Source organism: Cydia fagiglandana, chromosome 2 (assembly GCF_963556715.1).
Source record: "Cydia fagiglandana chromosome 2, ilCydFagi1.1, whole genome shotgun sequence".
NCBI lineage: Eukaryota > Metazoa > Arthropoda > Insecta > Lepidoptera > Tortricidae > Cydia > Cydia fagiglandana.
The window spans coordinates 18412858-18433863 of NC_085933.1; the positions used below are offsets into that span (position 1 = coordinate 18412858).

General features: G+C 43.7%; 1 protein-coding gene across 1 annotated transcript in view; it reads right to left on the minus strand.

The window, feature by feature from the left end:
- Positions 1-21006, minus strand: part of LOC134672941 (ankyrin repeat domain-containing protein 17-like) — a 54698-nt gene that overhangs the window by 4229 nt on the left and 29463 nt on the right. The window contains exons 11-40 of the mRNA XM_063530894.1: positions 20399-20653; positions 19904-20070; positions 19155-19242; positions 18806-18865; positions 16630-16721; positions 15760-15873; positions 14928-15143; positions 14465-14590; positions 13872-14030; positions 13289-13419; positions 13060-13171; positions 12607-12825; positions 11671-11943; positions 11121-11289; positions 10400-10637; positions 9889-10021; positions 9643-9743; positions 9154-9382; positions 8521-8667; positions 7921-8037; positions 7141-7295; positions 5878-6039; positions 4169-4291; positions 3513-3662; positions 3236-3392; positions 2884-2995; positions 2513-2700; positions 2153-2266; positions 956-1039; positions 502-645 (exon numbers count right to left, since the gene is read on the minus strand). Of these exons, the coding sequence (XP_063386964.1) occupies positions 502-645; positions 956-1039; positions 2153-2266; positions 2513-2700; positions 2884-2995; positions 3236-3392; positions 3513-3662; positions 4169-4291; positions 5878-6039; positions 7141-7295; positions 7921-8037; positions 8521-8667; positions 9154-9382; positions 9643-9743; positions 9889-10021; positions 10400-10637; positions 11121-11289; positions 11671-11943; positions 12607-12825; positions 13060-13171; positions 13289-13419; positions 13872-14030; positions 14465-14590; positions 14928-15143; positions 15760-15873; positions 16630-16721; positions 18806-18865; positions 19155-19242; positions 19904-20070; positions 20399-20653 (4535 nt within the window). The remainder of the gene's footprint in view (positions 1-501; positions 646-955; positions 1040-2152; positions 2267-2512; positions 2701-2883; positions 2996-3235; positions 3393-3512; positions 3663-4168; positions 4292-5877; positions 6040-7140; positions 7296-7920; positions 8038-8520; positions 8668-9153; positions 9383-9642; positions 9744-9888; positions 10022-10399; positions 10638-11120; positions 11290-11670; positions 11944-12606; positions 12826-13059; positions 13172-13288; positions 13420-13871; positions 14031-14464; positions 14591-14927; positions 15144-15759; positions 15874-16629; positions 16722-18805; positions 18866-19154; positions 19243-19903; positions 20071-20398; positions 20654-21006) is intronic.

The window sequence follows — 21006 nt, forward strand, 5'->3', positions numbered from 1 at the left end:
AGCACGTCATTATTTTCGTTATCCGTTATGTAAAAGTGTTTAACATAAGGAATGGTTTCTTTAACCAAAAACACTAACTAGTGTACATGTGTGCAGTGTATGTATGCAATTGCATACATACACTGCACACATCGTCTAAACACTCGTCGTCGTTTGTTTAAACTCTACATTTTAGATAAACGCAAGTTAGGTCAGTCGCCGTGTATAGTTCGTTTTTTAGCATTAGAAAGAAGCACAAAGAAGGTAAGCGATCTTGACATTGAGTCTTTTAATTGAAGAACGCTTTTTAAAAATCAGTAATTATTACTTATGAAAGCAGAAGAATATAAATGATCGTATTAGATTCATAATTGTTACATATTTGTCGTGACTTATTATTAAAACGTGTTTTTCAATTAAATTAAAAGACACATCAAGATTGTTTACCTTTTTTCTAATGCTAAAAAAAAACGAAGTATAGTGACAAATGGATGGTCTCTGTATTGGTGTTGCGGCGGGTACCTGGTGCGGGTGCGGCGTGTCGCTGTGCGCGTCGCCGGCGCCCCACATGCCGCCGGCGCCGGCGCCCGCGGACAGGTCCTTGAACAGCGAGTACTCCTGCGCGCCCGGCCCCGTGCCGCTGCCGCTGCCGCTGCCGCAGCGAGACTGCGACCACACATACCGTTACCACTAAGCTATTACATACTATAACCATTGCATTATGTTGTGCAAATTCAAAATTTTACTTTGAATCTTTTTTAAGATAGAAGGATCTAAAAAAAAACTGAAATTATTGCTTCTGGAATTCAAATGGTTAATCAATTATTATTCTTCATAAGTAGTCAAAACATTTTTTTTCTAAGAAATATACATTTTAGTTTGGTCTGGTCCCTATGCTAGACTCAGCTCGTCTCGTAGGTAAGCCAGACTCAACTGAGATTCTATAATTTAAAAATAAAATCTACTATGTCTTTACCTGTGGCGTCGTATTAATGTGCAGTGCAGAATTAGGGTTGGCAGTGTTTTCTTCGCTCCACTGGCTTGGAGCTTCTGGGCTTAGCTGTAACACGGTAAATTTATGTAAGTTCATCATCACTTACTCAAAACTATCTAATCTAAACCCGTTCTGTGCCAAGCCCGATCCAAAAGTCCCTATCGTGCTCGTAGCGTTGCCGCACTGTATGGTGATGGAGACTTGTTGGACAAGCCAAGACGCAGAACGGGGGTCGTTACTTCTCTCCCTCAGCCGTCGACCCAGTTCTCTGAACATCTCGCCCGTTCGCTGCACCAGGGCCCGGCTGTTTCGACAGCAACAGTCACAAAATCGTACGTCCCCTGCAACCCGCAATATTTGGCGTGCTTATTTTTGCGGCATTTTCTGCCGCTTATCCTCCCGCCATGTGTCTTAGAGGGGACGCAGCAAATGTACAAACACATGTCGCTTCCCATAAAAGATACCGCTCCCTCCACCAGGGAACCAAGATGAGTCCGTCAAGACTGAGATAAGCCTTGGTGGTTCCAATATGCATGGGATGTAAGCCTGGTGGTGTCTAGGAAAATGACCAGCGCACCTTTGGCACCTCAGCCCGTGGTGGCCGTTCTCCTCAACTATCACCTCGCAAATACACCGGTGCGGTGGGGGTTGCAAATTTTGCATCCCAACTTACGGGCCACTTCAATTCTCAGAGAGTCGTTAATGTCGTTATCCAGTAACATACATGGAAATTGCTACAGCTTAAAATACCAAACCAAATCAGTTTCAATGAGTCAGCACGTTTCTTCAGCAGGGTCAAGCCCACAATCGACAGGTCGAGATGAGTAATTTAACACGCAAACGGACCTTAATGCTGATAGCGCTACAATTAAGATCTCGCCCGTAGGGATATCGAAAAACGTGCCAGTACTAGACGCTTACAGCGCAGGACTGCATGTAAACGTATGAAAGTAAAGCACTGGATTTGTCAGCGTCGTAAAACATCTCACCCGCTTCCAACTTCATCACGATCGTATGATAGTCCTACACTAGGGGTATAGTTTATCTTCCTAAGACCCCGAGTCATTTTTACTGTTTTGAATTTGGAACCTTCTTTTATTGCATTGTAGTTCAAAAATCGATCTTAATTTGTTCTTTTTAAAGGAACTGTGGACTTAGGGGTATAGTGTCGAGTGTTACCTGCGGCACGTCGGGCACGCGCTTGTCGTCGTCGGGGCGCGCGGGCGGCGAGTCGCGCGCGCGCAGCGGCGACGCGGCGGGCGGCGGCGGCGCGCAGGACGGCGGCGTGCTCGTCTGCCGGACAAATATCACATGTATTCTGACCTACCATTCCCAACGTATAGCCAGAGCTCAGGCAAATTTTGCCACTATCCTGACGCGGTGTTCGATGTACTCGTACGGCGTCACGACTAATTTCATATGTTTAGGATTGAATCAAAACTATTTTTGAAATTGAATTTAGTGTTCGACTGATTTGCGTTATGACTAAAGTTAAGTAAAAGTGCGTATGAGCCCTGAGTGGTGGGTGTAGGCACATACCTGCGGTTTGGGGCGCGCCTTAGGTTCGGGCGTGGGCATCGGCGGAGCGGGCGCGGGCGGCGCGGTGAGCTTGGCCGCGAACGTGTTGCGTGTGCCGACGATGGCCCCCGTGTACGACAGCGACGACTTTACCGGCGTCGCGGTCGCCGTCGCTGCGGCTGTTGCGCGCTTTTCGACCACTGACGCTGCTATTAAATAATAATCATGTTTTACTTCATTATTAACTTTACAATAATACAATCTTGAAGTATTCGGATAACGATATATGTCCGATATAAACTTGGAAAAGTACTCAGGACAGAAAATGATTTAAAATAAAAGCTCATTTTCTAAGTTATAGGTGTGCGAGGTACAATTGAAAGTATAGCTACCGTGCGTAGTGAGACGGAGAGCCTGCGCGCGGGGCGTGGAGGCGGCGTGCTGCTTGGAGGCCGCGCGCGCGGGCGGCGTCGCGCGGGCCAGGGGCACGGCGCTCGGCTGCTGCTACAAATTTAAATTATTCATCATATGCAAATATTGTAGATGAAAATTTGACAGCTGAAATACTGGATCGGTAATCCCTTTGTCTACGGCCACATCTATACATCCCTTCTATTCCAGGTTAGGATGACACCAAGGCGACCTTGTAAGCTACACACAGCGTCAGATTGTACGGAATGAGACGATGGAAAGCAGCAGATGCGCCGCTAATCCAATACATAACGCCTAAAAGGGCTAGCGTACCTTAGGCGGCGCCTGCTTGGGCTGCTTGGGCTGCAGCGGCGGCGGCTGCGGCGCGGGCAGCTTGGCGCGCGGCAGCAGCGCCGCGATGTCGGCCTCGGGGTCGCGGATCATCGCCGCTATCAGGCTCGCCGCCTGCTTCGTCGCTTCCGCTGAACCCCTGTTACGAACACATTTTATTAACACTTGGGAAATCTGTTTTTGAGTCAAGAACTTTCACATACGTTCAATATTAATGTTAATTTATATGTGATAAAGAGAGTTGAGTGTGTGTACATACTTGATGGTGATGATGCGCTCGCCCTGGCCCTTGCCCTGCTTGTCGACCTCGATGTGCGCGCCGGTGGCGGCGCGGATGGCGTTGATGTTGCTGCCGGCGCGGCCGATCACTCGCGAGATGGCATGCGCGCCGACAGATACTTTCTTGCATCTGCAAAAACACCATGTCAATAGAATCCTAGTAAGTCTAGCTCAAACTGCCTGCTTCAAACCACATCCAATAACTGCAGTCTACGTAGAGATAAGTTTCGCTGGGCAACCACTAAGGGTCGGTTGCACCGAACTGTCTGTCACCGTTAAAGAGTTCGCTTGTATAGGCATTTTCATGGTTCTCAGTTGAGTGATGTTGATCAGTCTGTCGAGTCTAGTTGGTGCAACTGGCCCTAAGAGCTGCAAATTTGGCTGTTTAGAACCCGCAGAGTACTGAGTACCAAATGAGTTTGACGAAAACCAGCTGGAAGATTTAAAGTTTATTTAAAAAATTTTTTAAGGATAATTGGATCTACTGGACAAGTTGTAGATTAACTTAGAAGTTTTAAAAGGCTGATAGGAGCTGTCCAAGATTAAAGAAATTACTGTATACTACTTACCCACATCACGATGATCTTACCAACGCTCATCTGTTAAACTCGCCCGTCTCTATGTTTGCACACTTACCCTGGCTCGACGGTAGAAAGGGTCTGCACGCTGGACTTGCGCACGACCTCTTTCCATCCTTCCTCTCGCCGGCCGCCCACGCACCCGCCTTTAGGCGACGTACTCTTGCCTTCCAACTCCCATCTACAACATCAAGTCGATCATTCCATTATTGCATTTCTATTACTTTTATTTTGTAAGAAAATGTGTAATGTAACTTTATGGTGGTATGCTTTGACGATGCGCATTTTTCTTAACTTCGACGAGTGAAGTAGACACAATTATTGTCATTATAAACAATATCAATCTATTAGACATGTTTAGAAAAGTGTAGAGTCGAAAATATGATTTACATAGATGCTGCGCTAAGCATAATATGTATGTACATTGTTGTCTAGTATACAAAATACACTTTTTAATTCGTTTTCAAATGTGCATAAAGTTGTTGAGCTTAGCGCGGCAGTCAAATGGGCTGCATAATTGCAATTACGTCAAATAAAATTAGTAGTGTCTATAAAGATTATGTCTATCAGTTTTGATCTTAACGACGATTATGGAAGGTGAATGATGATCATAAAGCATTACTGAGAGTTACAGGTGCAGTGTAATGCATTGAATAATGTGCAACTACAACATGCAACTTTTTCACTAATGGCTAAATGGTTAATTATTAGGTGATAAAGATTTGGCTTTACGAGCGTAACGATAAATACTACGCCGATCAAAATGTTCGTAAACTTATCTCATTTACTATAGTCTGCATCTTTAGATATTTAAATGAAAGTAAACAAACACTTTTTAAATTTTCGGGTAGGTATACGATTTATTGGTTAACCAACCAAATACAAAACCGCCTGGATGTCACTGAACGACCTGACTTTAACCTACATTATTTAATCATTTGACGTTTTCATTAAGGACCTATTTAAGGGTAGATTTTCTGGGCGAGCTCGCTCCATCGTAGGCCACGTCTACGCCTCGGCTAGTCTGTGGCCATGAGTAAGCCCATTCATAAAAAAAAAAAGATTTTGTTTACTTTTATTTAAATACCTAAAGATACAGAGTATAATACTGTTACCGTTTGGACTACTCGCAACAATTAAAACACATGCATCAAACAAAAACACTATTGTAACATGCAAATACAGTAGTATCCATATATGGTTCGACACTTTTAATCACTTGGAAATATAAGGAGAGATTGTTTGGAATAATGACGGCCAATATGTGCGCTAGATGATTGCGATGAAAAGGGCGCGGGTTTTTGTAGTATTCGTACACACACCAAAGCATTTTGACATGTTTTAACGATCGCGGATCATTTTATTCGTAGAGTCTGCCAAGCCACAGTTCTAATTAAGTTAAGAGGAGATCTTAAATCGGATTAATGTTATACATAATAAACTATTTTGAAAGTGTGCGTAGCGTAATGTTGACGGAGTCTACAAATAACATAAACTGAAATAAGGCAATAGTTGTAAATAATACATGTTTCTACTTTCAATTTCCTGACTAAGCAGTATAAGCATCGTTCGTATAAGTATGCGTGAAACAAAAACGCAATTATACCGAAAAAATTACGAATCGAGACTAGATGATTCATGTAAATGCGATATAGTCCAAAGGAATAATGGATGAGTGTTGCCTTTCTTGAGTTTATATGTCCGCGATTAGCCCTCGTGTAGTGCTAGTGTGTCGCTAGTGCGCGTCGCCCGCGCATGATAACTTACTGGTGCGTGGCGTGCGTCTTTTTGTTTTTGTCAGTCGGGTCACTGTCCTCTTTCTCGGCGGTAAACCGCGAGGATTCGAACACTTGACTCTTTCTAGAGCTACTGCCATATTTGTTTACGTTCTGTACTGTTATGCTCTTAGGGATATCCTCTTCGGGTTTTCTGGAAGAATAATATTTATCGTGAAGCCTACTAAATATGTTAACACTCTTTATCGATTTCTTAATGATGTTATGAATAAGATTCTGCTTTCGTTAATCAATTATATTGTTTCTGATTCATATAAATAGTTACAAAATCAATCAAATCAGATACGATTATTTAAAATATTGAACTGATTATTACTTTAGGCATACAGCGTGATATTGCCTAATATAAACACACATAACTAATGTTAAATATTTATGCAAGTAGGTACTCGCGGAAGTCATTGCGTCGAAATTTGCTCATGAGTGTTCTAAGAACGGACTGCGACATTAGTTTTTGTTGAACTGACAATCTTTCAAGCATTTATAAATTCCACAGAATCGCAACCACTACAAGCATGCAGCATTTTATTACTGGCAACAAACACCTCAACCAGACCACTTCATTATTGCTATAGGGGTTCCTTTGTATCAGCAAATTACAGGCGTTCAATCTACCGAAGCCATATACCAGTTTTGCCTACAGATTAACACTCCGGTTAGCTAAGTTATATCAGAGTATTGTTATAATTTAATTAATAGCTTAGTATTTCGGCAATAACAGACAGAAGCAGGTACTTGAGGAGCGCAAAAAGATCCCACAACAACAAGAGACAACCTTTATCGGCTTTAGTCGCGTATATTTGAGAGTTATTCATACGTGTAAGTGTAACCCACTGGTGTCTGTACTGCCTTGAGGTTACTGTTATTTTTATTACAAATCGGCATGGCATATGCTGTTTATCTTTATCGCCTGTCTGGTGGCTGTCAGTCCAACATAATGACTATAAAACACATGAGAATATCAGAATAAGAATAAACAAATTGACCCAACCCTTTAGTCCGTAGCGGCAACTTACTTGCCATCATACTAAAAACAAAAACGCATCTCTACTATAAGAATTACGGTTCGGAATCGAATGACTATAAAGGAATATAATATGTATGAAGGGTTAATTTGTTGGACTAGCAACCTAAGACAAAATGCCACGTTTGCGCGTCACGGTTCATTCATTCTCGAGGTAGAAATCGAAACGTTTAGTCTGTAGTAATATCTAGTAATGTGGCATGCACTCACTTGTCCTTTTTCTCGGGTGGCCGCCGCTCGGGCAGCAGCGCCGGCTTGACCGGCGTGGCGGGCGGGCTGGGAGCGACGTTTTCCTTCTCCTGTTTCTTGTCTGGTTTAGGAGTGCTCTCTTTTTCTGGTTTACTCTCTATTTGCTTGGGTTTAGTCTGAAACGAAAATATAAAATTTGTATTGCTGTCCTTATAAACCTAAAATAAGGGCATCGTTACATAAAAAATAAATTGAAAAAATCACATTCAGACTGCAGACCAAATCATGACGAGATTTGTTTTTGTAACGTATCTAGTCATCTTGTTGTATTGTTTATTGATTTACTAAGTCTCCGGTACTGATATTTACCACGATGAGTCTGCTTCTCTAGTGTAATTCATCAGCGTTTAAATAGGGGGATTTAAGTACCTATACTTCGTTTTTTTTTTAGCATTAGAAATAAGGTTAACAATCTTGATGTATCTTTTAATTGAAAAACACATTTAAAAAAATAAGTTACGGCAAATATGTAACAATTATGAATCTAATACGATCATTTATATTCTTCTGCTTTCATAAGTAATAGTTATTGATTTTTAAAAAGCGTTTTTCGATTAAAAGACTTGTCAAGATCGCTTACCTTCTATGAAGTTCTTTCTAATGCTAAAAAAAATGAGCTCACGAGTACTCACCAATAACAAAAATAAAGTTATACGTTTTTTTATGTCAATTTAGGTTGGACCCTTTTTATTATTCTCGGCCTGAACAACAGATATTTGAGTGAATTAGCAGAAGACTCACTTTGTCGGGTTGTTTGGCGGGCGGGGCGGGCGGGGGCGCTTTCTCGTCTTTCCTCTTCTTCTTGGTCTTGGCGCTCGGGGCCGGCGGCGCCTTCACGTCCGAGGAGGAGCATGAGCCCTGCACATCACAGTATTCAAATGACCATTCTTTATTGTTACGGATAGATATTTATTTTTTTGTATCTTAATACTCTTGGAAAAGCTTTCTTGCTAGAATATTCTCAATTGATTATTATTTATTATTAAAAAAACAACAAAATTATATGTATTGCAGACAGCAACCCTGCAAAACTGTTACAACAGTTAGGACCAGTTGCAGTACTTGCAGTTGCACCTATCACACTTGACAGTCTGATCAACGTTATAAAATGAAATAAATGTCATATACTAAGAAAAAGTGACCAAGGCCTCCAGTGCCCCAGGCTGGAATTGAACCAGCGTCCTTTGCTATCGCGGCAGGTGCCTGTGCCATCCGGCCACCGGGCCACAGCGGCATAGGTCGAATTTTTCCAAGTGTATACACTTCTTACTGAGCCTCTTGGGCAACGTTACTCGTCACTATGAAACTTTACATACATACAATTAAATGTATGATGTGTACCTGTGAGTTGGCGTCGATGCCGGAGTCGCCCTCTTCCTTGGCCTGCGGCTCGTCGTCGGGCTCGCCGCCCTCGGAGCACTCGCCCAGTGCCTTCTCGGAGTATAACGAGTTCTTGTCGTTTTCCGCTTGCAGCTTGCGCCGTTCCTCCTGTTATATTAAAAAAAAGGAAATTGAAATAATATTACTTAATATTCATAAACAGCATCGACTTTAGTTCTGATGAGGTTCTACAATTCAATACTCGAATTTTTCGAAAGACTCGTACTCTAGTTAAATGAGAAACTGAGATAGTAAAACGTCTTCGGATAAAACATAACTTGAAATCTGTGTTAACAAATAATTTCAACAATTTAAAGCTTAAACTTTTTTGTCATTCATACACGAAAAAGTATACAGCGTTCGATGTGAATCTTGCATGATAAAGCTCTGTTTTGCTAGGATAGCGGTGTCGTCATATAGCGGCCGTTCCATACTTTATATGGAGACGGCACCGCTATCCTAGGAAAACAGAGCTTTAGGATAACCACAGTCGCATTAAAAGCGCTACTAAAGATCTTTATAAGTTTTATTGCAACGCCGAAATCCGGTAGGGGATCCACGTTGCAGTGACAGGGGTGGGTGTAGGACACTGACCATGATGGTGACCTTCTTCTCCATCTTCTTCTTCTTCTTGCGCTCGCGGCGGCGCGCGGCGGCCTGGCGGCGCGACTCCTCGCGGCAGCGCTCGGCGTCGAGCTCCTCCAGCAGGATGGTCGCGTTCTGGTTGGCGCGCGCCGCCTGCGTCTCCTTCGCCGCGCGGATCGCGCGCACGCACTCTTGGCATTTCTCTAACAGCTCCTTGTCCGATATTGTGCAGATGTACCTTCCAAGAGAAAAGTTACCCCGGTTAAGCTCGGCTTTCCTAGGATAGTGGTGCCGTCATATAGCGGCCGTCTCCATACAAAATAATACGGGTAAAATAAATATGGATGTCGGAGTATTATGTATGGAGACAGCCGCTATATGACGGCACCACTATCCTAGGAAACCAGAGCTTTATAATCTTACAATTTACAAGATCTTTAAATCTTGTAGCTCCTACGCTATTCAACATCATTAAAATTTAAAGTGAGCTAAACTTACCTCGTCATTTCCTGGTCAGAGGGGAACTGCGTGACGACGCCGACCATCCACTTGACCACTTTAGTGTGGCCCTTTCGGAAGGCGGCCATCAGGCACGATACCTGCAAGACAACAAGGATAGTTATAGCTAAACAAATGTTTGTTAACGGTTTCGAATTTGGCAACATTTTTGAAATAGAAACACATTCTTTATCGTTCAAACATCTATGGTAGACGGCCGTGTATATAGCAGTGATAGTACATTACCTTTCTATTGTCTTGTGAGTCGATGTCCGCGCCGGCCGCGTATAGCATTTCGACGACGGCGAGGTGACCGCCGTTAGCGGCCAGCCAGAGGGGGGAGTTGCCTTTCTTGTTTTTCACTTCTACCGCTGCTCGTCTACGAATTTAAACCACATTCAGATTCAATGAATGTAAGCATTAATCATGAATGTATATCTATCTCTTGACCGCCACATCCCGTTATAAATAACAATGCGTAACAGATAAAACGCACCTTCATATATACCGATAAGATTGACTGTTGTGAGTTATGGAAAATAGTTGTGGCGATTAAAATGTTTACAGCGGCGCGAAACTTAAACAATGTATAGAAATTATCACAAAACATCAGATTTCGTTATATTTGTCATTCCTTACATTTTTACTTTTAAATTGGCGTTTGTCAATATCCGATATTCCTTTAGTTATTTCCCCTGAACTTTAGTTGATCTTTCGCTATATGTATGTACGCTATATGTATATAAACAGCGCTCACCTCTGCAGAAGCAGCTCGACGAACTTGGTGTGGCCCTTGTCGGCGGCGATGGTGAGCGCGGTGTCGCGCGAGGAAGGCACGGGCGGCGCGTTGACGTCGGCGCCCTTGTCGAGCAGCACGCGGCCCACCTCCACGTAGCCGCCGCTGGCCGCCTCCATCAGCGGCGTCAGGCCCGTCTTCGCGCGGTGCTCCACGTTCGCCTTGCGGTCTAGGAGCAGGCTCACCACCTCGTGCCGCCCTGTCCGAGTACATGGTGCCGGGTTAATACACTGATGCAACATACAATAGATAATCAGGCGGCCTAGCACGGTCGCGTTTTTATCCCTTGTCACCATGCCTGTCACGTTCTAACAAGTATGTAAGTGCGAAAGGGACGCGCATAGTGATAGTCGATAAAAATGGAACCGTGCTGCGCCCGCAGGAATTACAATTTTTAACATAATGATACTGTTTGGGCTCGGACGTGGGGTTTGCGCTAAGATAACGAAACGCTTTGTGTCTCTCTATCACTCTTTCATATTAGTGCGACAGTGACAGCTTCGTTTCGTAAACTATTGGCATGTTGTCTACGCACCCAAGTCAGACGATGAGCCGTAAGCGGCAGTGGTCACGACGCGTTTCAAGGTACGTCCACACTGTCTGAGCCTTAAAGCTCGGTCAGCATCAATCAAACTATTTGAAATGAAGATCGAATGAAAGTCAAGCAGTTACGGTAAGATACCTTGGAAGCAAGCGAGCGTGAGCGCGGTGTTGCGGTTGGTCTCGATCTGCGCGTTGATGTCGGAGCCGCAGTCCAGCAGTAGGCGCACTGCCGCCGTGTGCCCGTTCATCGCCGCCAACATCAGCGGTGAGATGCCGAGCTTTGAGCCGGTGCGGGAGTTTATCTCCGCCTGATGACATACATTTTAAAGTTACTAACTTGTTTGTACTTATCAATGCAACCACGATTTATGTAGATACTCAGATTTTTTGTACTGCTCATGTAAGTTTTCAATCGACACGCGTTAATAATAATGTAATGCTGATGCGTTCAATAAAATAAAAGTGCATTTATTACTAGCAACGTCAAGAAGTGCGACAAGTAACGTGAAAACTTAACGCGTTTTTCCATTTACCAAAAATTTTTAATGCCAAAAAAAAGCCCGCAAAATTCACTTCGTTTAATCATTAGTGTATTCTATGCTTTAAAACACAACAGCAGTATTTTTTTAAAATCTGGTTCATGGAATAAAAATAAATGATTTATTCATAAACGTTAAACTACTACGCACCTGGTGGTGTAAGAGCAGCCTGATGATGTTAACGTATCCGCCGGACGCGGCCAGCGAGAGGGGTGTGTAGTCGGAGACGTTCCTGTGCTCCTTGTTGGCGCCGCGACTGAGGATGAGCTCCACCACCTCGTAGCGGCCGCCCGAGCACGCCAGCGACAGCGGCGTGTCCTTCGTCCGCTCCGACTGCGCCTCGATGTCCGCGCCGTGGTTCAGGAGGATCTCCACGATCTTCTCGTGTCCCGCGGTCGCCGCTAGGATGAGAGGAGTGAAGCCCTGGGGAACGAAACAAGGTTAGATTTCTTAAAGGAAGCAGAATTTAAATACGAACTATTAAGGAGTTAAAACCGCTCTAGATATATTATTTAACTAGCTCTTGCCCGAGACTTTGTCTGTGTGGAATCAGTAACAGTAGCTAAAGTATAGCACCCGGTGCTCATTCAATTTGATAAGTTTAATTGCTTACATTATTAACTCTCTCAATTCCACTCCTCTTTTCACTCTCTTTAGGGTTAATTTCCGACATAAAACTATCCTATGTCCTTCTCCGGGACTCAAGCTACCTCTATGCGAAATTAAAACTAAATAAACCGTTCAGCGGTTTAAGCGTGTAGAGATAACAGACAGACAGACACACTTTTGCATTTATAATATTAATTATTAGTCTCTTCTCTTCGTAATCGCTCCCCCATTGCTGAGGATCGTGACTCCACTTGCGCTTTATAAATTGCCTCCAAGTTTTTCGGTCTGATGCTTGATGGAGGGCGGTGGTAACAGGTAGCTCCAGCTGTTCGGAGATCTGGTCCGATCATCTCTTTGGACTTCGTCCTCTAGGTCTTTTACCCTCGACCTTCCCCGTCACTACTAGTTTTTCTAAATTGTTGGCCCCTCTTCGTGCGATCAATTATTAGTATGGATCTAAAAAATGTAATAGAGTACCTTCTTGTCGCGGTGCTCGATGTCGGCGCCGCGGCTGAGCAGCAGCTCGACGAGGTCCTCGTGGCCGCCGGCGCAGGCGAGCGTGAGCGCCGTGTCGTGGTTGGAGTCGGTCTCGCCGTCCACGTCCATGGCGGAGTAGGCGGCCGGCGCGGGCTGCGGCGGCGTGGCCGTGCCGAACGCGTCGCCGCCGCGCGCGCGCGACCCGCCCGAGAATCGACCCTGAGGAACACACATGTGTGAACCGAAACTACGACAAGACATCTACCCTGAAAATATCACTATGGAAAAAAAATAAAGAAAGGTCATTTATTCAGTAACGCACGTATAGACATGACAAAAGCTGAAAAACAAAACAACAATTCAGCTTTCCATTCGACTTCGGCATCTCAAGAGATGTCCATGGATTACTATATTAGTCAGTGGCGCACGTCTAAGAGGTTTTTGATTGTGTACCTTTTTCTTAACTCCAGCGGTGGGGTGCTCCCGCTTAGAGTGGGGTTGGGCGGGTTGGGGTTGCGTGGGTTGCGTCACCGCGGGCGTGTGCGGCGGCACGAACGTCGCCGACCTGCATAAAACAATTCATGTCAGAATCTAAGGACCCGAGAATAGGATAAGTAACCAATAGTGTCACTCTATTCTTGTTTTGGTTCAAGTGTTATTCGTGTCATGTGGTTGTTCTCACCGGTAGTCGTCGGCGGGTTGGGGCGGGTGCGCGGGCTGGGGGAACTGCGGTTCGCGCTCCGCCGGTTCATGCTCCAGCGTGGGGTCCAGCGGCGAGATGCCTCGCACACGGTACTGACAGCCGTTGCTGACCTGTGTAAGTAGGTAGTTACTTGTATTGTAGTTGGACATTCATTGAATACGGTGACATACACTCCTAGTGTCCCACGGACGCGGTAGCGCGTCGGCAGAAAAGTTACCTTTTACTGGTTTTAGAAATTTTCTAATGCTGGTACTCGAGGAGTTTATATATTTTCAAAACTAAAACGGATCGAAAAATTTGATACATTCCGATCACTTTCTGCGCAGGCAAACTCAATAATTTCTAACGCAGAACTTTTGTCTCGTGTAAATTTAGCATCAAATATCGGGACAATATATTTTACCACTTTCTGTACCTCTAATGCTGACTGTGCGTGGTGTCGATTACTCGTGGCAGGACTCTACATGGCATAATGTTGGCACGCAAGACGCAAATCTATTTACAAGAGCTTTCCACTTGTAACATGATCGAGTTTGGTTTGTAGAGCAATGTGCACACTGACCGCCTGGTCGCCGTGGTGGTGGTGGTGGGGCCGGGCCCAGTCGGCGCCGAGCGCCTGCTCGGCCACGGCGAGCAGCTGCCGCGCCTGCCGCTCCTCGCCCTCCTCCTCCGCCTCCGCGCACTTGCTCGAGAAGATCTCGTGCGACTTCTGCTGCATAACCTGCAACCGTCCACGCATCACGACGAGAATATTACATGTTATCTGAATAGGGATGTGAGCGAGTGCGCTAACGGTCAACCTGTACACTTTTTGCGACGAAAATAATTAATTTACGGGTCAATCGAACTGTGACTCAATAGCGTCCTAGTTGTCTAGTCAAGTCAAATTGCCTGCGCTATTAATTGCTTACGATCTGCCCACAAACTTTCAGCTGATGCAATGAAGACTTGGTAACAAATATCTACAACCTGTTCAAAAACGAACAAGACAAGTCTGTAGTAAACCTAATTTCATAATGTAGGTCAAGCATTGATAAAATCTACTAAATTAGTTATGTACTTTAAAAAAAAATTAAAATTAGTAGACGGTCAATTAAAAGATACAAATCGGGATTGGCAGCTGCACGGGTGTCGTATAATAGTGTAGTATATAACCTGCAGCACCAGCGAGCGCAGCTCGTTGGGCGGCAGCGCCACGAGCGAGGGCACCTCGCGCTGCAGGTAGGCCAGCACCGCGCCCAGCTCGCGCGCCTCCACCGCGCCGCAGCCTTCCGCGCCCGCCTGCAATAACAAACTCATTTAATAGAACAACAGGTCAGTGGCTGAACACAGTACTGTACTGTACCGCTTCGGCAACAAAAGCTCGCGGGTAATATGGCATATACGTTACTTTAACTCTTGCTATTGGTCCTTTTGCCGGTCTCCCGATTACTAGAAAATAATGTCGTTATATAAAAGTGAACGTTTACACCCTGCTCTTGGCGCTAGACTCGGCGCTGCCGATGCCGCTCCCGCTGTACCTTCTTTGATTATAACTGCAGCGCTTTAAGATTTTCCCATTTTCCCAACTAATTAAAATAAACAAAACCATAGTTTTGCGACATGACAAGATACGCACCTGTGGCGCATACGCTTCAGGCCTCTGCAGTTCCTGCGAATACTGCTGAAGGGGTTGGGGCTGTTGGGGTTGCTGCTGTTTCTTCTGCTGCGTCTGTTGTGGCTGCTGCTGCGTTTGCTGCTGTTGCTGCGTTTGTTGTTGCTGCTGTTGTTGTTGGACCTGCTGCGCTGCCAACTGTTGGAGCTGTTGTTGTTGTAACTCCTGTAGTTGCTGTTGCTAGAAACAATTAAAAAGTTGACCCAACTCGAATAATGTATAATTATGTATCTTCTTTACGCATTCAAAGGTCTACATATATGCCCACCCGACATTAGTGTCTCTCGAGCGTCGACGTCTACAATAGTAAACTCTATGGCTGCTGCTCGACGCAACGTTTACGCAACTGCGCAGCAACGCCATTTTCCATAGCGCTGACTATAGTTCGTTTTTTTTAGCATTAGAAAGAACTCCGCAGAAGCAAGCGTGCAGTTTTTATCAGGCTCTTTAATTGTTAATAATTATTGAATTATCTAATGTAGCATGGTCAATACATATAATTTACTTGAAATTATTACCGCTAAAAGTGCCCGATTTGGAACCATAAGCTTACTTCTGCGAAGTTCTTTCTAATGCTAAAAAAAACAGACTATAGATGCCGACGTTCGAAAGACGCTAGTGTGGGGGGCTCTATGTGTTAGATACTCCTAAGTGATGTTAAAATAAACCTATGTTCTAAATATTACCGTCTAGACTATTACTGTGATTAGCTACAGTCTGACAATAATTATATGATGTTCTATCATAATCCAACTATTTTTTACACGAGTATAATATACGTGAACAAGTGACATACTTCAGTAATATGTTGCCCGAGCTTTCTGAGCGCGTCCATGCGAAGAAACTTGCAACCAAACTTGGTACATTTACGCGTAGGCTTCATTCGCGGCCGTTCTTGTATTGGATCGCTCTAGAAGGTAATCGATTTTTCTTCTATCTCAATCATATTACGGACTAACTAACTACGAGTTATTATTATTACACTGCAGGGGATGTAGGGATAGGGATACAGGTCGCTAGGCGACTTCTACGGATGTCCCCACAAACCTTAATCGTGAAAGCCGGTTGTCAAAATGAATAGTACTTTATTTTTGCATTCACAGGTCAATTTATGAGCCGATTCATACCTGCAAATATTTATTTCATCGCTCCTATTCGGAAAGTTTACCTTTCATAAGCTGATAACCGGGTGGAAAATTGCATTTCCCACCCTAGGGTGGAAAGTAATTTTTTTTTTAATTTTTACTTCGAGCAACGGCTAACAGCAATATATGCCATATTATAAGCTCTCATATCAGCTTCCCCATGACTGAAACTGGCGCCGTTTACATTTTCAAGTGATTCGAGTGACTTATAGTTATGTGGTTTACCTATATATCTGTTAATAATTTGTTCTAAAGAATTATACTTACCAATAATAAACCTACATTTCTCGTGTTTAACTTTCCTCATAGTCGAAATGAAAAGTAGAGTGTTTAACTCGGGTAAAAGTAACCATCTCACTCTCGAACTATTGGCGCTCTCTCTTCGTTCGAGCGCCAAAATATCTCGGGTGAAATGGTTCACTTTCCACCCTTGGTTAACAATCTACTAATTTAAAACAGTCCGTGCCAAACACTGTAGATTGTAAAGGAAAGAAAAATTGTGTTCGTAAAATAAGACTAACCTGGGTAAGGTTAGGCGCGAGCTGCTGCGTGGGGAATATCTGCTGCGGCGGCGGGTAGGGTGGCGTGGTGGGCCGGTACACGGTCGTCACACCTGCGAGGAAACAACCATCTTATATACTGGGGGCCTACCGCGAAGACAGAAGTTTGGAAATTGGGGGCATCTTTTACTCTAATTAATTACTCCTTAATGGAGTAACAGATAAAGATGCGCGCAATTTGCGAACTTCCATTTTCGCGGTTATAGCCCTGAACTGCTACTGTGAAAATAACGCTGTTCCTAAGCTTTAAAGGTCTTATTTGAAAAAGCTGGCACAATTAGAAATGGTAACCAAAAAAAAGATGCACCGAAGATATTCAAGGAACGAAACTTTATTTCAAAATTATCAGTATGTAAGTTTTTATACTGATGATTGTATACTTCTCAAATTCATTTCCAAAATTGATCAATTTTGTTAATTGCACTAAAAATAGTTACAAAATGTCTATAATGGATTTTTCAGATTTACAATTTAGCCAATGTTGGTATATGTAGGTAAGACTAAATGTTAAGTTGGGTTATGTTTATTATTATAAGGACTATGTGAAGAATGTTAAGGAAGTTATTTAAGGCAGGTTTCGCAATATTGTAGAATGCTTGAGTGCATATATTAGATGACGTTAGCTAGTCAAACAAAACACAAAAGCGAACGAATGGAAATTAATGCAATATAATTATGGACATACAAAAAAAAAGAAAGAAAATATTAGACAAACATATTCATGTCAAACCAAAGCATGACAACTTTAGATAATGAATGCATTGAATGCGAAGACGACATAAAATGATGCTGGTGTAAATAAATCAGGGTAAAATTTAGAAAATACATGATATTTTTTGCATTATCCTGATTTATCCAAATTACGCTCCAATGTTATTGCTTTAAATAATAAATAAATAAATAAATATTATAGGACATTCTTACACAAATTGACTAAGCCCCACAGTAAGCTCAAGAAGGCTTGTGTTGTGGGTACTCAGACAACGATATATATAATACACAAATACTTAAATACATAGAAAACACCCATGACTCAGGAACAAATATCTGTATCATCATACAAATAAATGCCCTTACTGGGATTCGAACCCAGGACCATCGGCTTCGCAGGCAGGGTCACTACCCACTAGGCCAGACCGGTCGTCAAAACATTACATTACATGGCATAAAGAGAAATAATCATATTGGCAGCTAAATTTAGTTGATTCACGAAAACTGACACGAATCGAATCGAACGAAACTTTCATTGTATGAGTGACACACTGACACCTGCATCGATATACAATCAGAGCCACCATTTTATAGGTTAGTGTGATACAGTACAGAATACGATTGTGTACTGTCTCTTCCGAAATTTTTTTTCCATATTGATATTTTTGCCATTCGCAATTTTTACCATTTTACTTTTTCTCGATCGCATCCTTTTCCGAAATCATATTTAACCATTCGCATATTTTCCCATTATTTTAATTTTCCAATAGCTTAATTTTCTAATAGGTTTTCTAACCATTCGCATATTTTCCCACTTTATTTTATTTGTTTACAATCACGGAATAGATAGGTGCCACGACGAGCGAAGCGAGGAGGAGTGTGGTAGGTGAATTGCGAGCAAAACAGTGCGCGAAGCCGAGCGAGCGAAGCGAGCGTGCCGCGGTAGCGGCCGGCGAGCGCCAGAACCGACTAATTATATTGTACGATATTGATTTACAAAAAGAAGTTATTTTTTGATTAGTCTCTCGTATATTATAATAAGAATACATATCCAAATTATGCGAATGGTTAGAAAACATATTAGGAAAATAAGCTACTGGAAAATAAAATTAATGGGAAAATATGCGAATGGTTAGAAATGCATCCGGAAAAGGATGCTATCGAGAAAAAGTAAAATGGTAAAAATTGCGAATGGCAAAAATATCAATATGGAAAAAACGATTTTCGGAAGAGACAGTACACACTCTATTGAACAACGAAACATACGAAACTTGTTTGTGGTATTATTTCTCTTGTTCTAAAGATGATTTAGACGTTGCTAGTCGCCGAGTATTGTCAAAATAAGCTTAAAGAATAAGATCGGTACATGTGGTCGAACATTAGTGCACAGGCGGGTGTGGATGTTAATGTCGGGTGAGCAACTTGCCTTGCGCGCAGAACTGTAGGTCCAACGCGTGGAGCGCCGACGTCGCAAGCGTCGGGGGACCTTTACAACAACATATCAAGCCTTTATACGCTTGTTCGGTGTGCTTAAATTATTTGTTCCGCGGTGTTTTATTGACTTTCGGTAATAAATAATCTGTCTATGCCCGACAGGCAGTTACATACATAACAGGTTGTTCGCCCATAGTGGTGATAATTGAAACTAATTTTGAAATTTCGCCTAAATCTCTGTAGTTTCTGTAGCAAAGTTGAAATTAACGAAACTTTGTAGACTATTGGAGTTCCTAACTAGTCAGTCACTACGTTAATTAACCCTTTGTACTGACACTAACCGTGGTTATCGGCTAATTCGAGCAGGCTTCTTTCAGTCTCTGGCAGAGATTCGTTGCGGGCCTGACTCGCCAGCGCTTCAGTCGCCCTCTGAAAGACATTAACGGGTTAATATTTATAACTACTTTCATGGATCATTTTAATCAATCAATTTTTGTGTATTATGGCTCCATCAGGGCTTGATGATTCCGCCAGTGTCGAGGTTGGATAACACACGGGCAGTATGATATAGATCGTCGGTGATGTATATACGGTGTTCGGTAGAGTATCCATCCACCCTACAAACAAACACAAGCTATTCAACCTACGGACAACACGACTACTTCCAATAGTTAAAGACGTCACAAATCAGACAACATATACCATTTTTCATTTTAATTTAATTTATATAGGTTCATTTTAATTTATATAGGTTTAAAATTGCTTGACAAGATAGAGATCACTAAAACATGACTAAGTCGAAGCTAAATTACATCTGAGCATAGCAAGGTTATGTTGCTTGACTCTCAAAGAGACCGTTTTTTTTTTAAGTACATAAGCAGGTTCGATATACATAGTGATTTCACCTATGAATGATATTTTTTACTTTTTCAATTAAAAGAATTTAATTGAAAAAGTAAAAAATAATGTAATATCGGTTCGCCTTATAGGTATTGTTACAATTGTTAGGTAGTCGGTCGGTGCGGGAGGTGTAGAGACGGGTCGGACATGTATGTCAGTGAGTGGGTGGGGGTGTAGTGTGTGTGCGCACCGGGTCGTCCTGGATGTCGGGGGGCGGCGGCAGGTGGTGGTCGGGGTGGGGCGGCGCGGCGCGCTGCTTGCGCGCGCACTTGTGCTTGCCGCCCGCGCCCGCCGCCGCCGCCGGCCCCGCCGCGATCGCCGCGCCGGTGCCGTCACACTTCGCCGACATGCGCCAGCCTGCAAATGAGAAACATTACTGTCAATTAGACTACTTCTTTAGAAGGGTTTAAGTAGCGATGAGCGAATTTTTTTGTTTAAGTAGAGGTGATATTTTTAATTGCGGCGTATAAAAATTGGATGTTTACAGAGAGATGTAAACTAAATGTAACCTACACATATCTATTAATCTCAGCTATCTGCCGGATGGAAGTTTTGGCTTTGCAGCATGATTTCAGGTCCGTTTTTCAGCCCGCCGAAACTGGCGGCGACAGAGAAATCGCTAAAAGTATGAATTATCTATATTTACCGTACGTCTGTTGCATATCAATAGCAATATTTAGTTTACCTTCGATGTAGGCGTGGGCCATGACGGGGTCGGCGGCCATCTCGGGCGGCAGCTGCGGCAACTGCGCGGGGTGGGCGGGGTGCGTGGTGTGCGGGGCGTGCGGGGGGTGCGCGGCGTGCGGCAGCAGCGCGCGCGCGGCGGGCGCGCCGGGCGCGGGCGCGTGCTGCAGGCCCAGCGCCGCCGCCTGCGCCGCGCTCAGCCCGCCGCCGTCCTCCGCGGGCCCGCCGGCGGCGCCCGATCCGGCCCCGCTCACACCTGCACGAGACGCTATTTCATTAAGAGAGAGACCGGTTTATAGTCGCGGCGCACTTGTGCAAATGCCGCTAGTGCGAGATATTGTCCCCCATCATTGTTTTTGCTAAACGCTAAATTAAAAAAATTGCGTGAGAACTTGAACTCTGTCTTAGAGAATATAACCAACGGAGTGGTCATTAACAGGCTCGAAAAAAGGCGGCCAATGGTCAACCACATGTCGCCTGACGTTTATCTGACATGGCTATGTTGACGTTGCGTATACATTTGATGTGCCCCTCCCCCGCAAAAAACGGCAGACTATTTTGTACTGAAAATTATTAATATGGCGTCTCCGTTGGTAATATCCTCTAAGA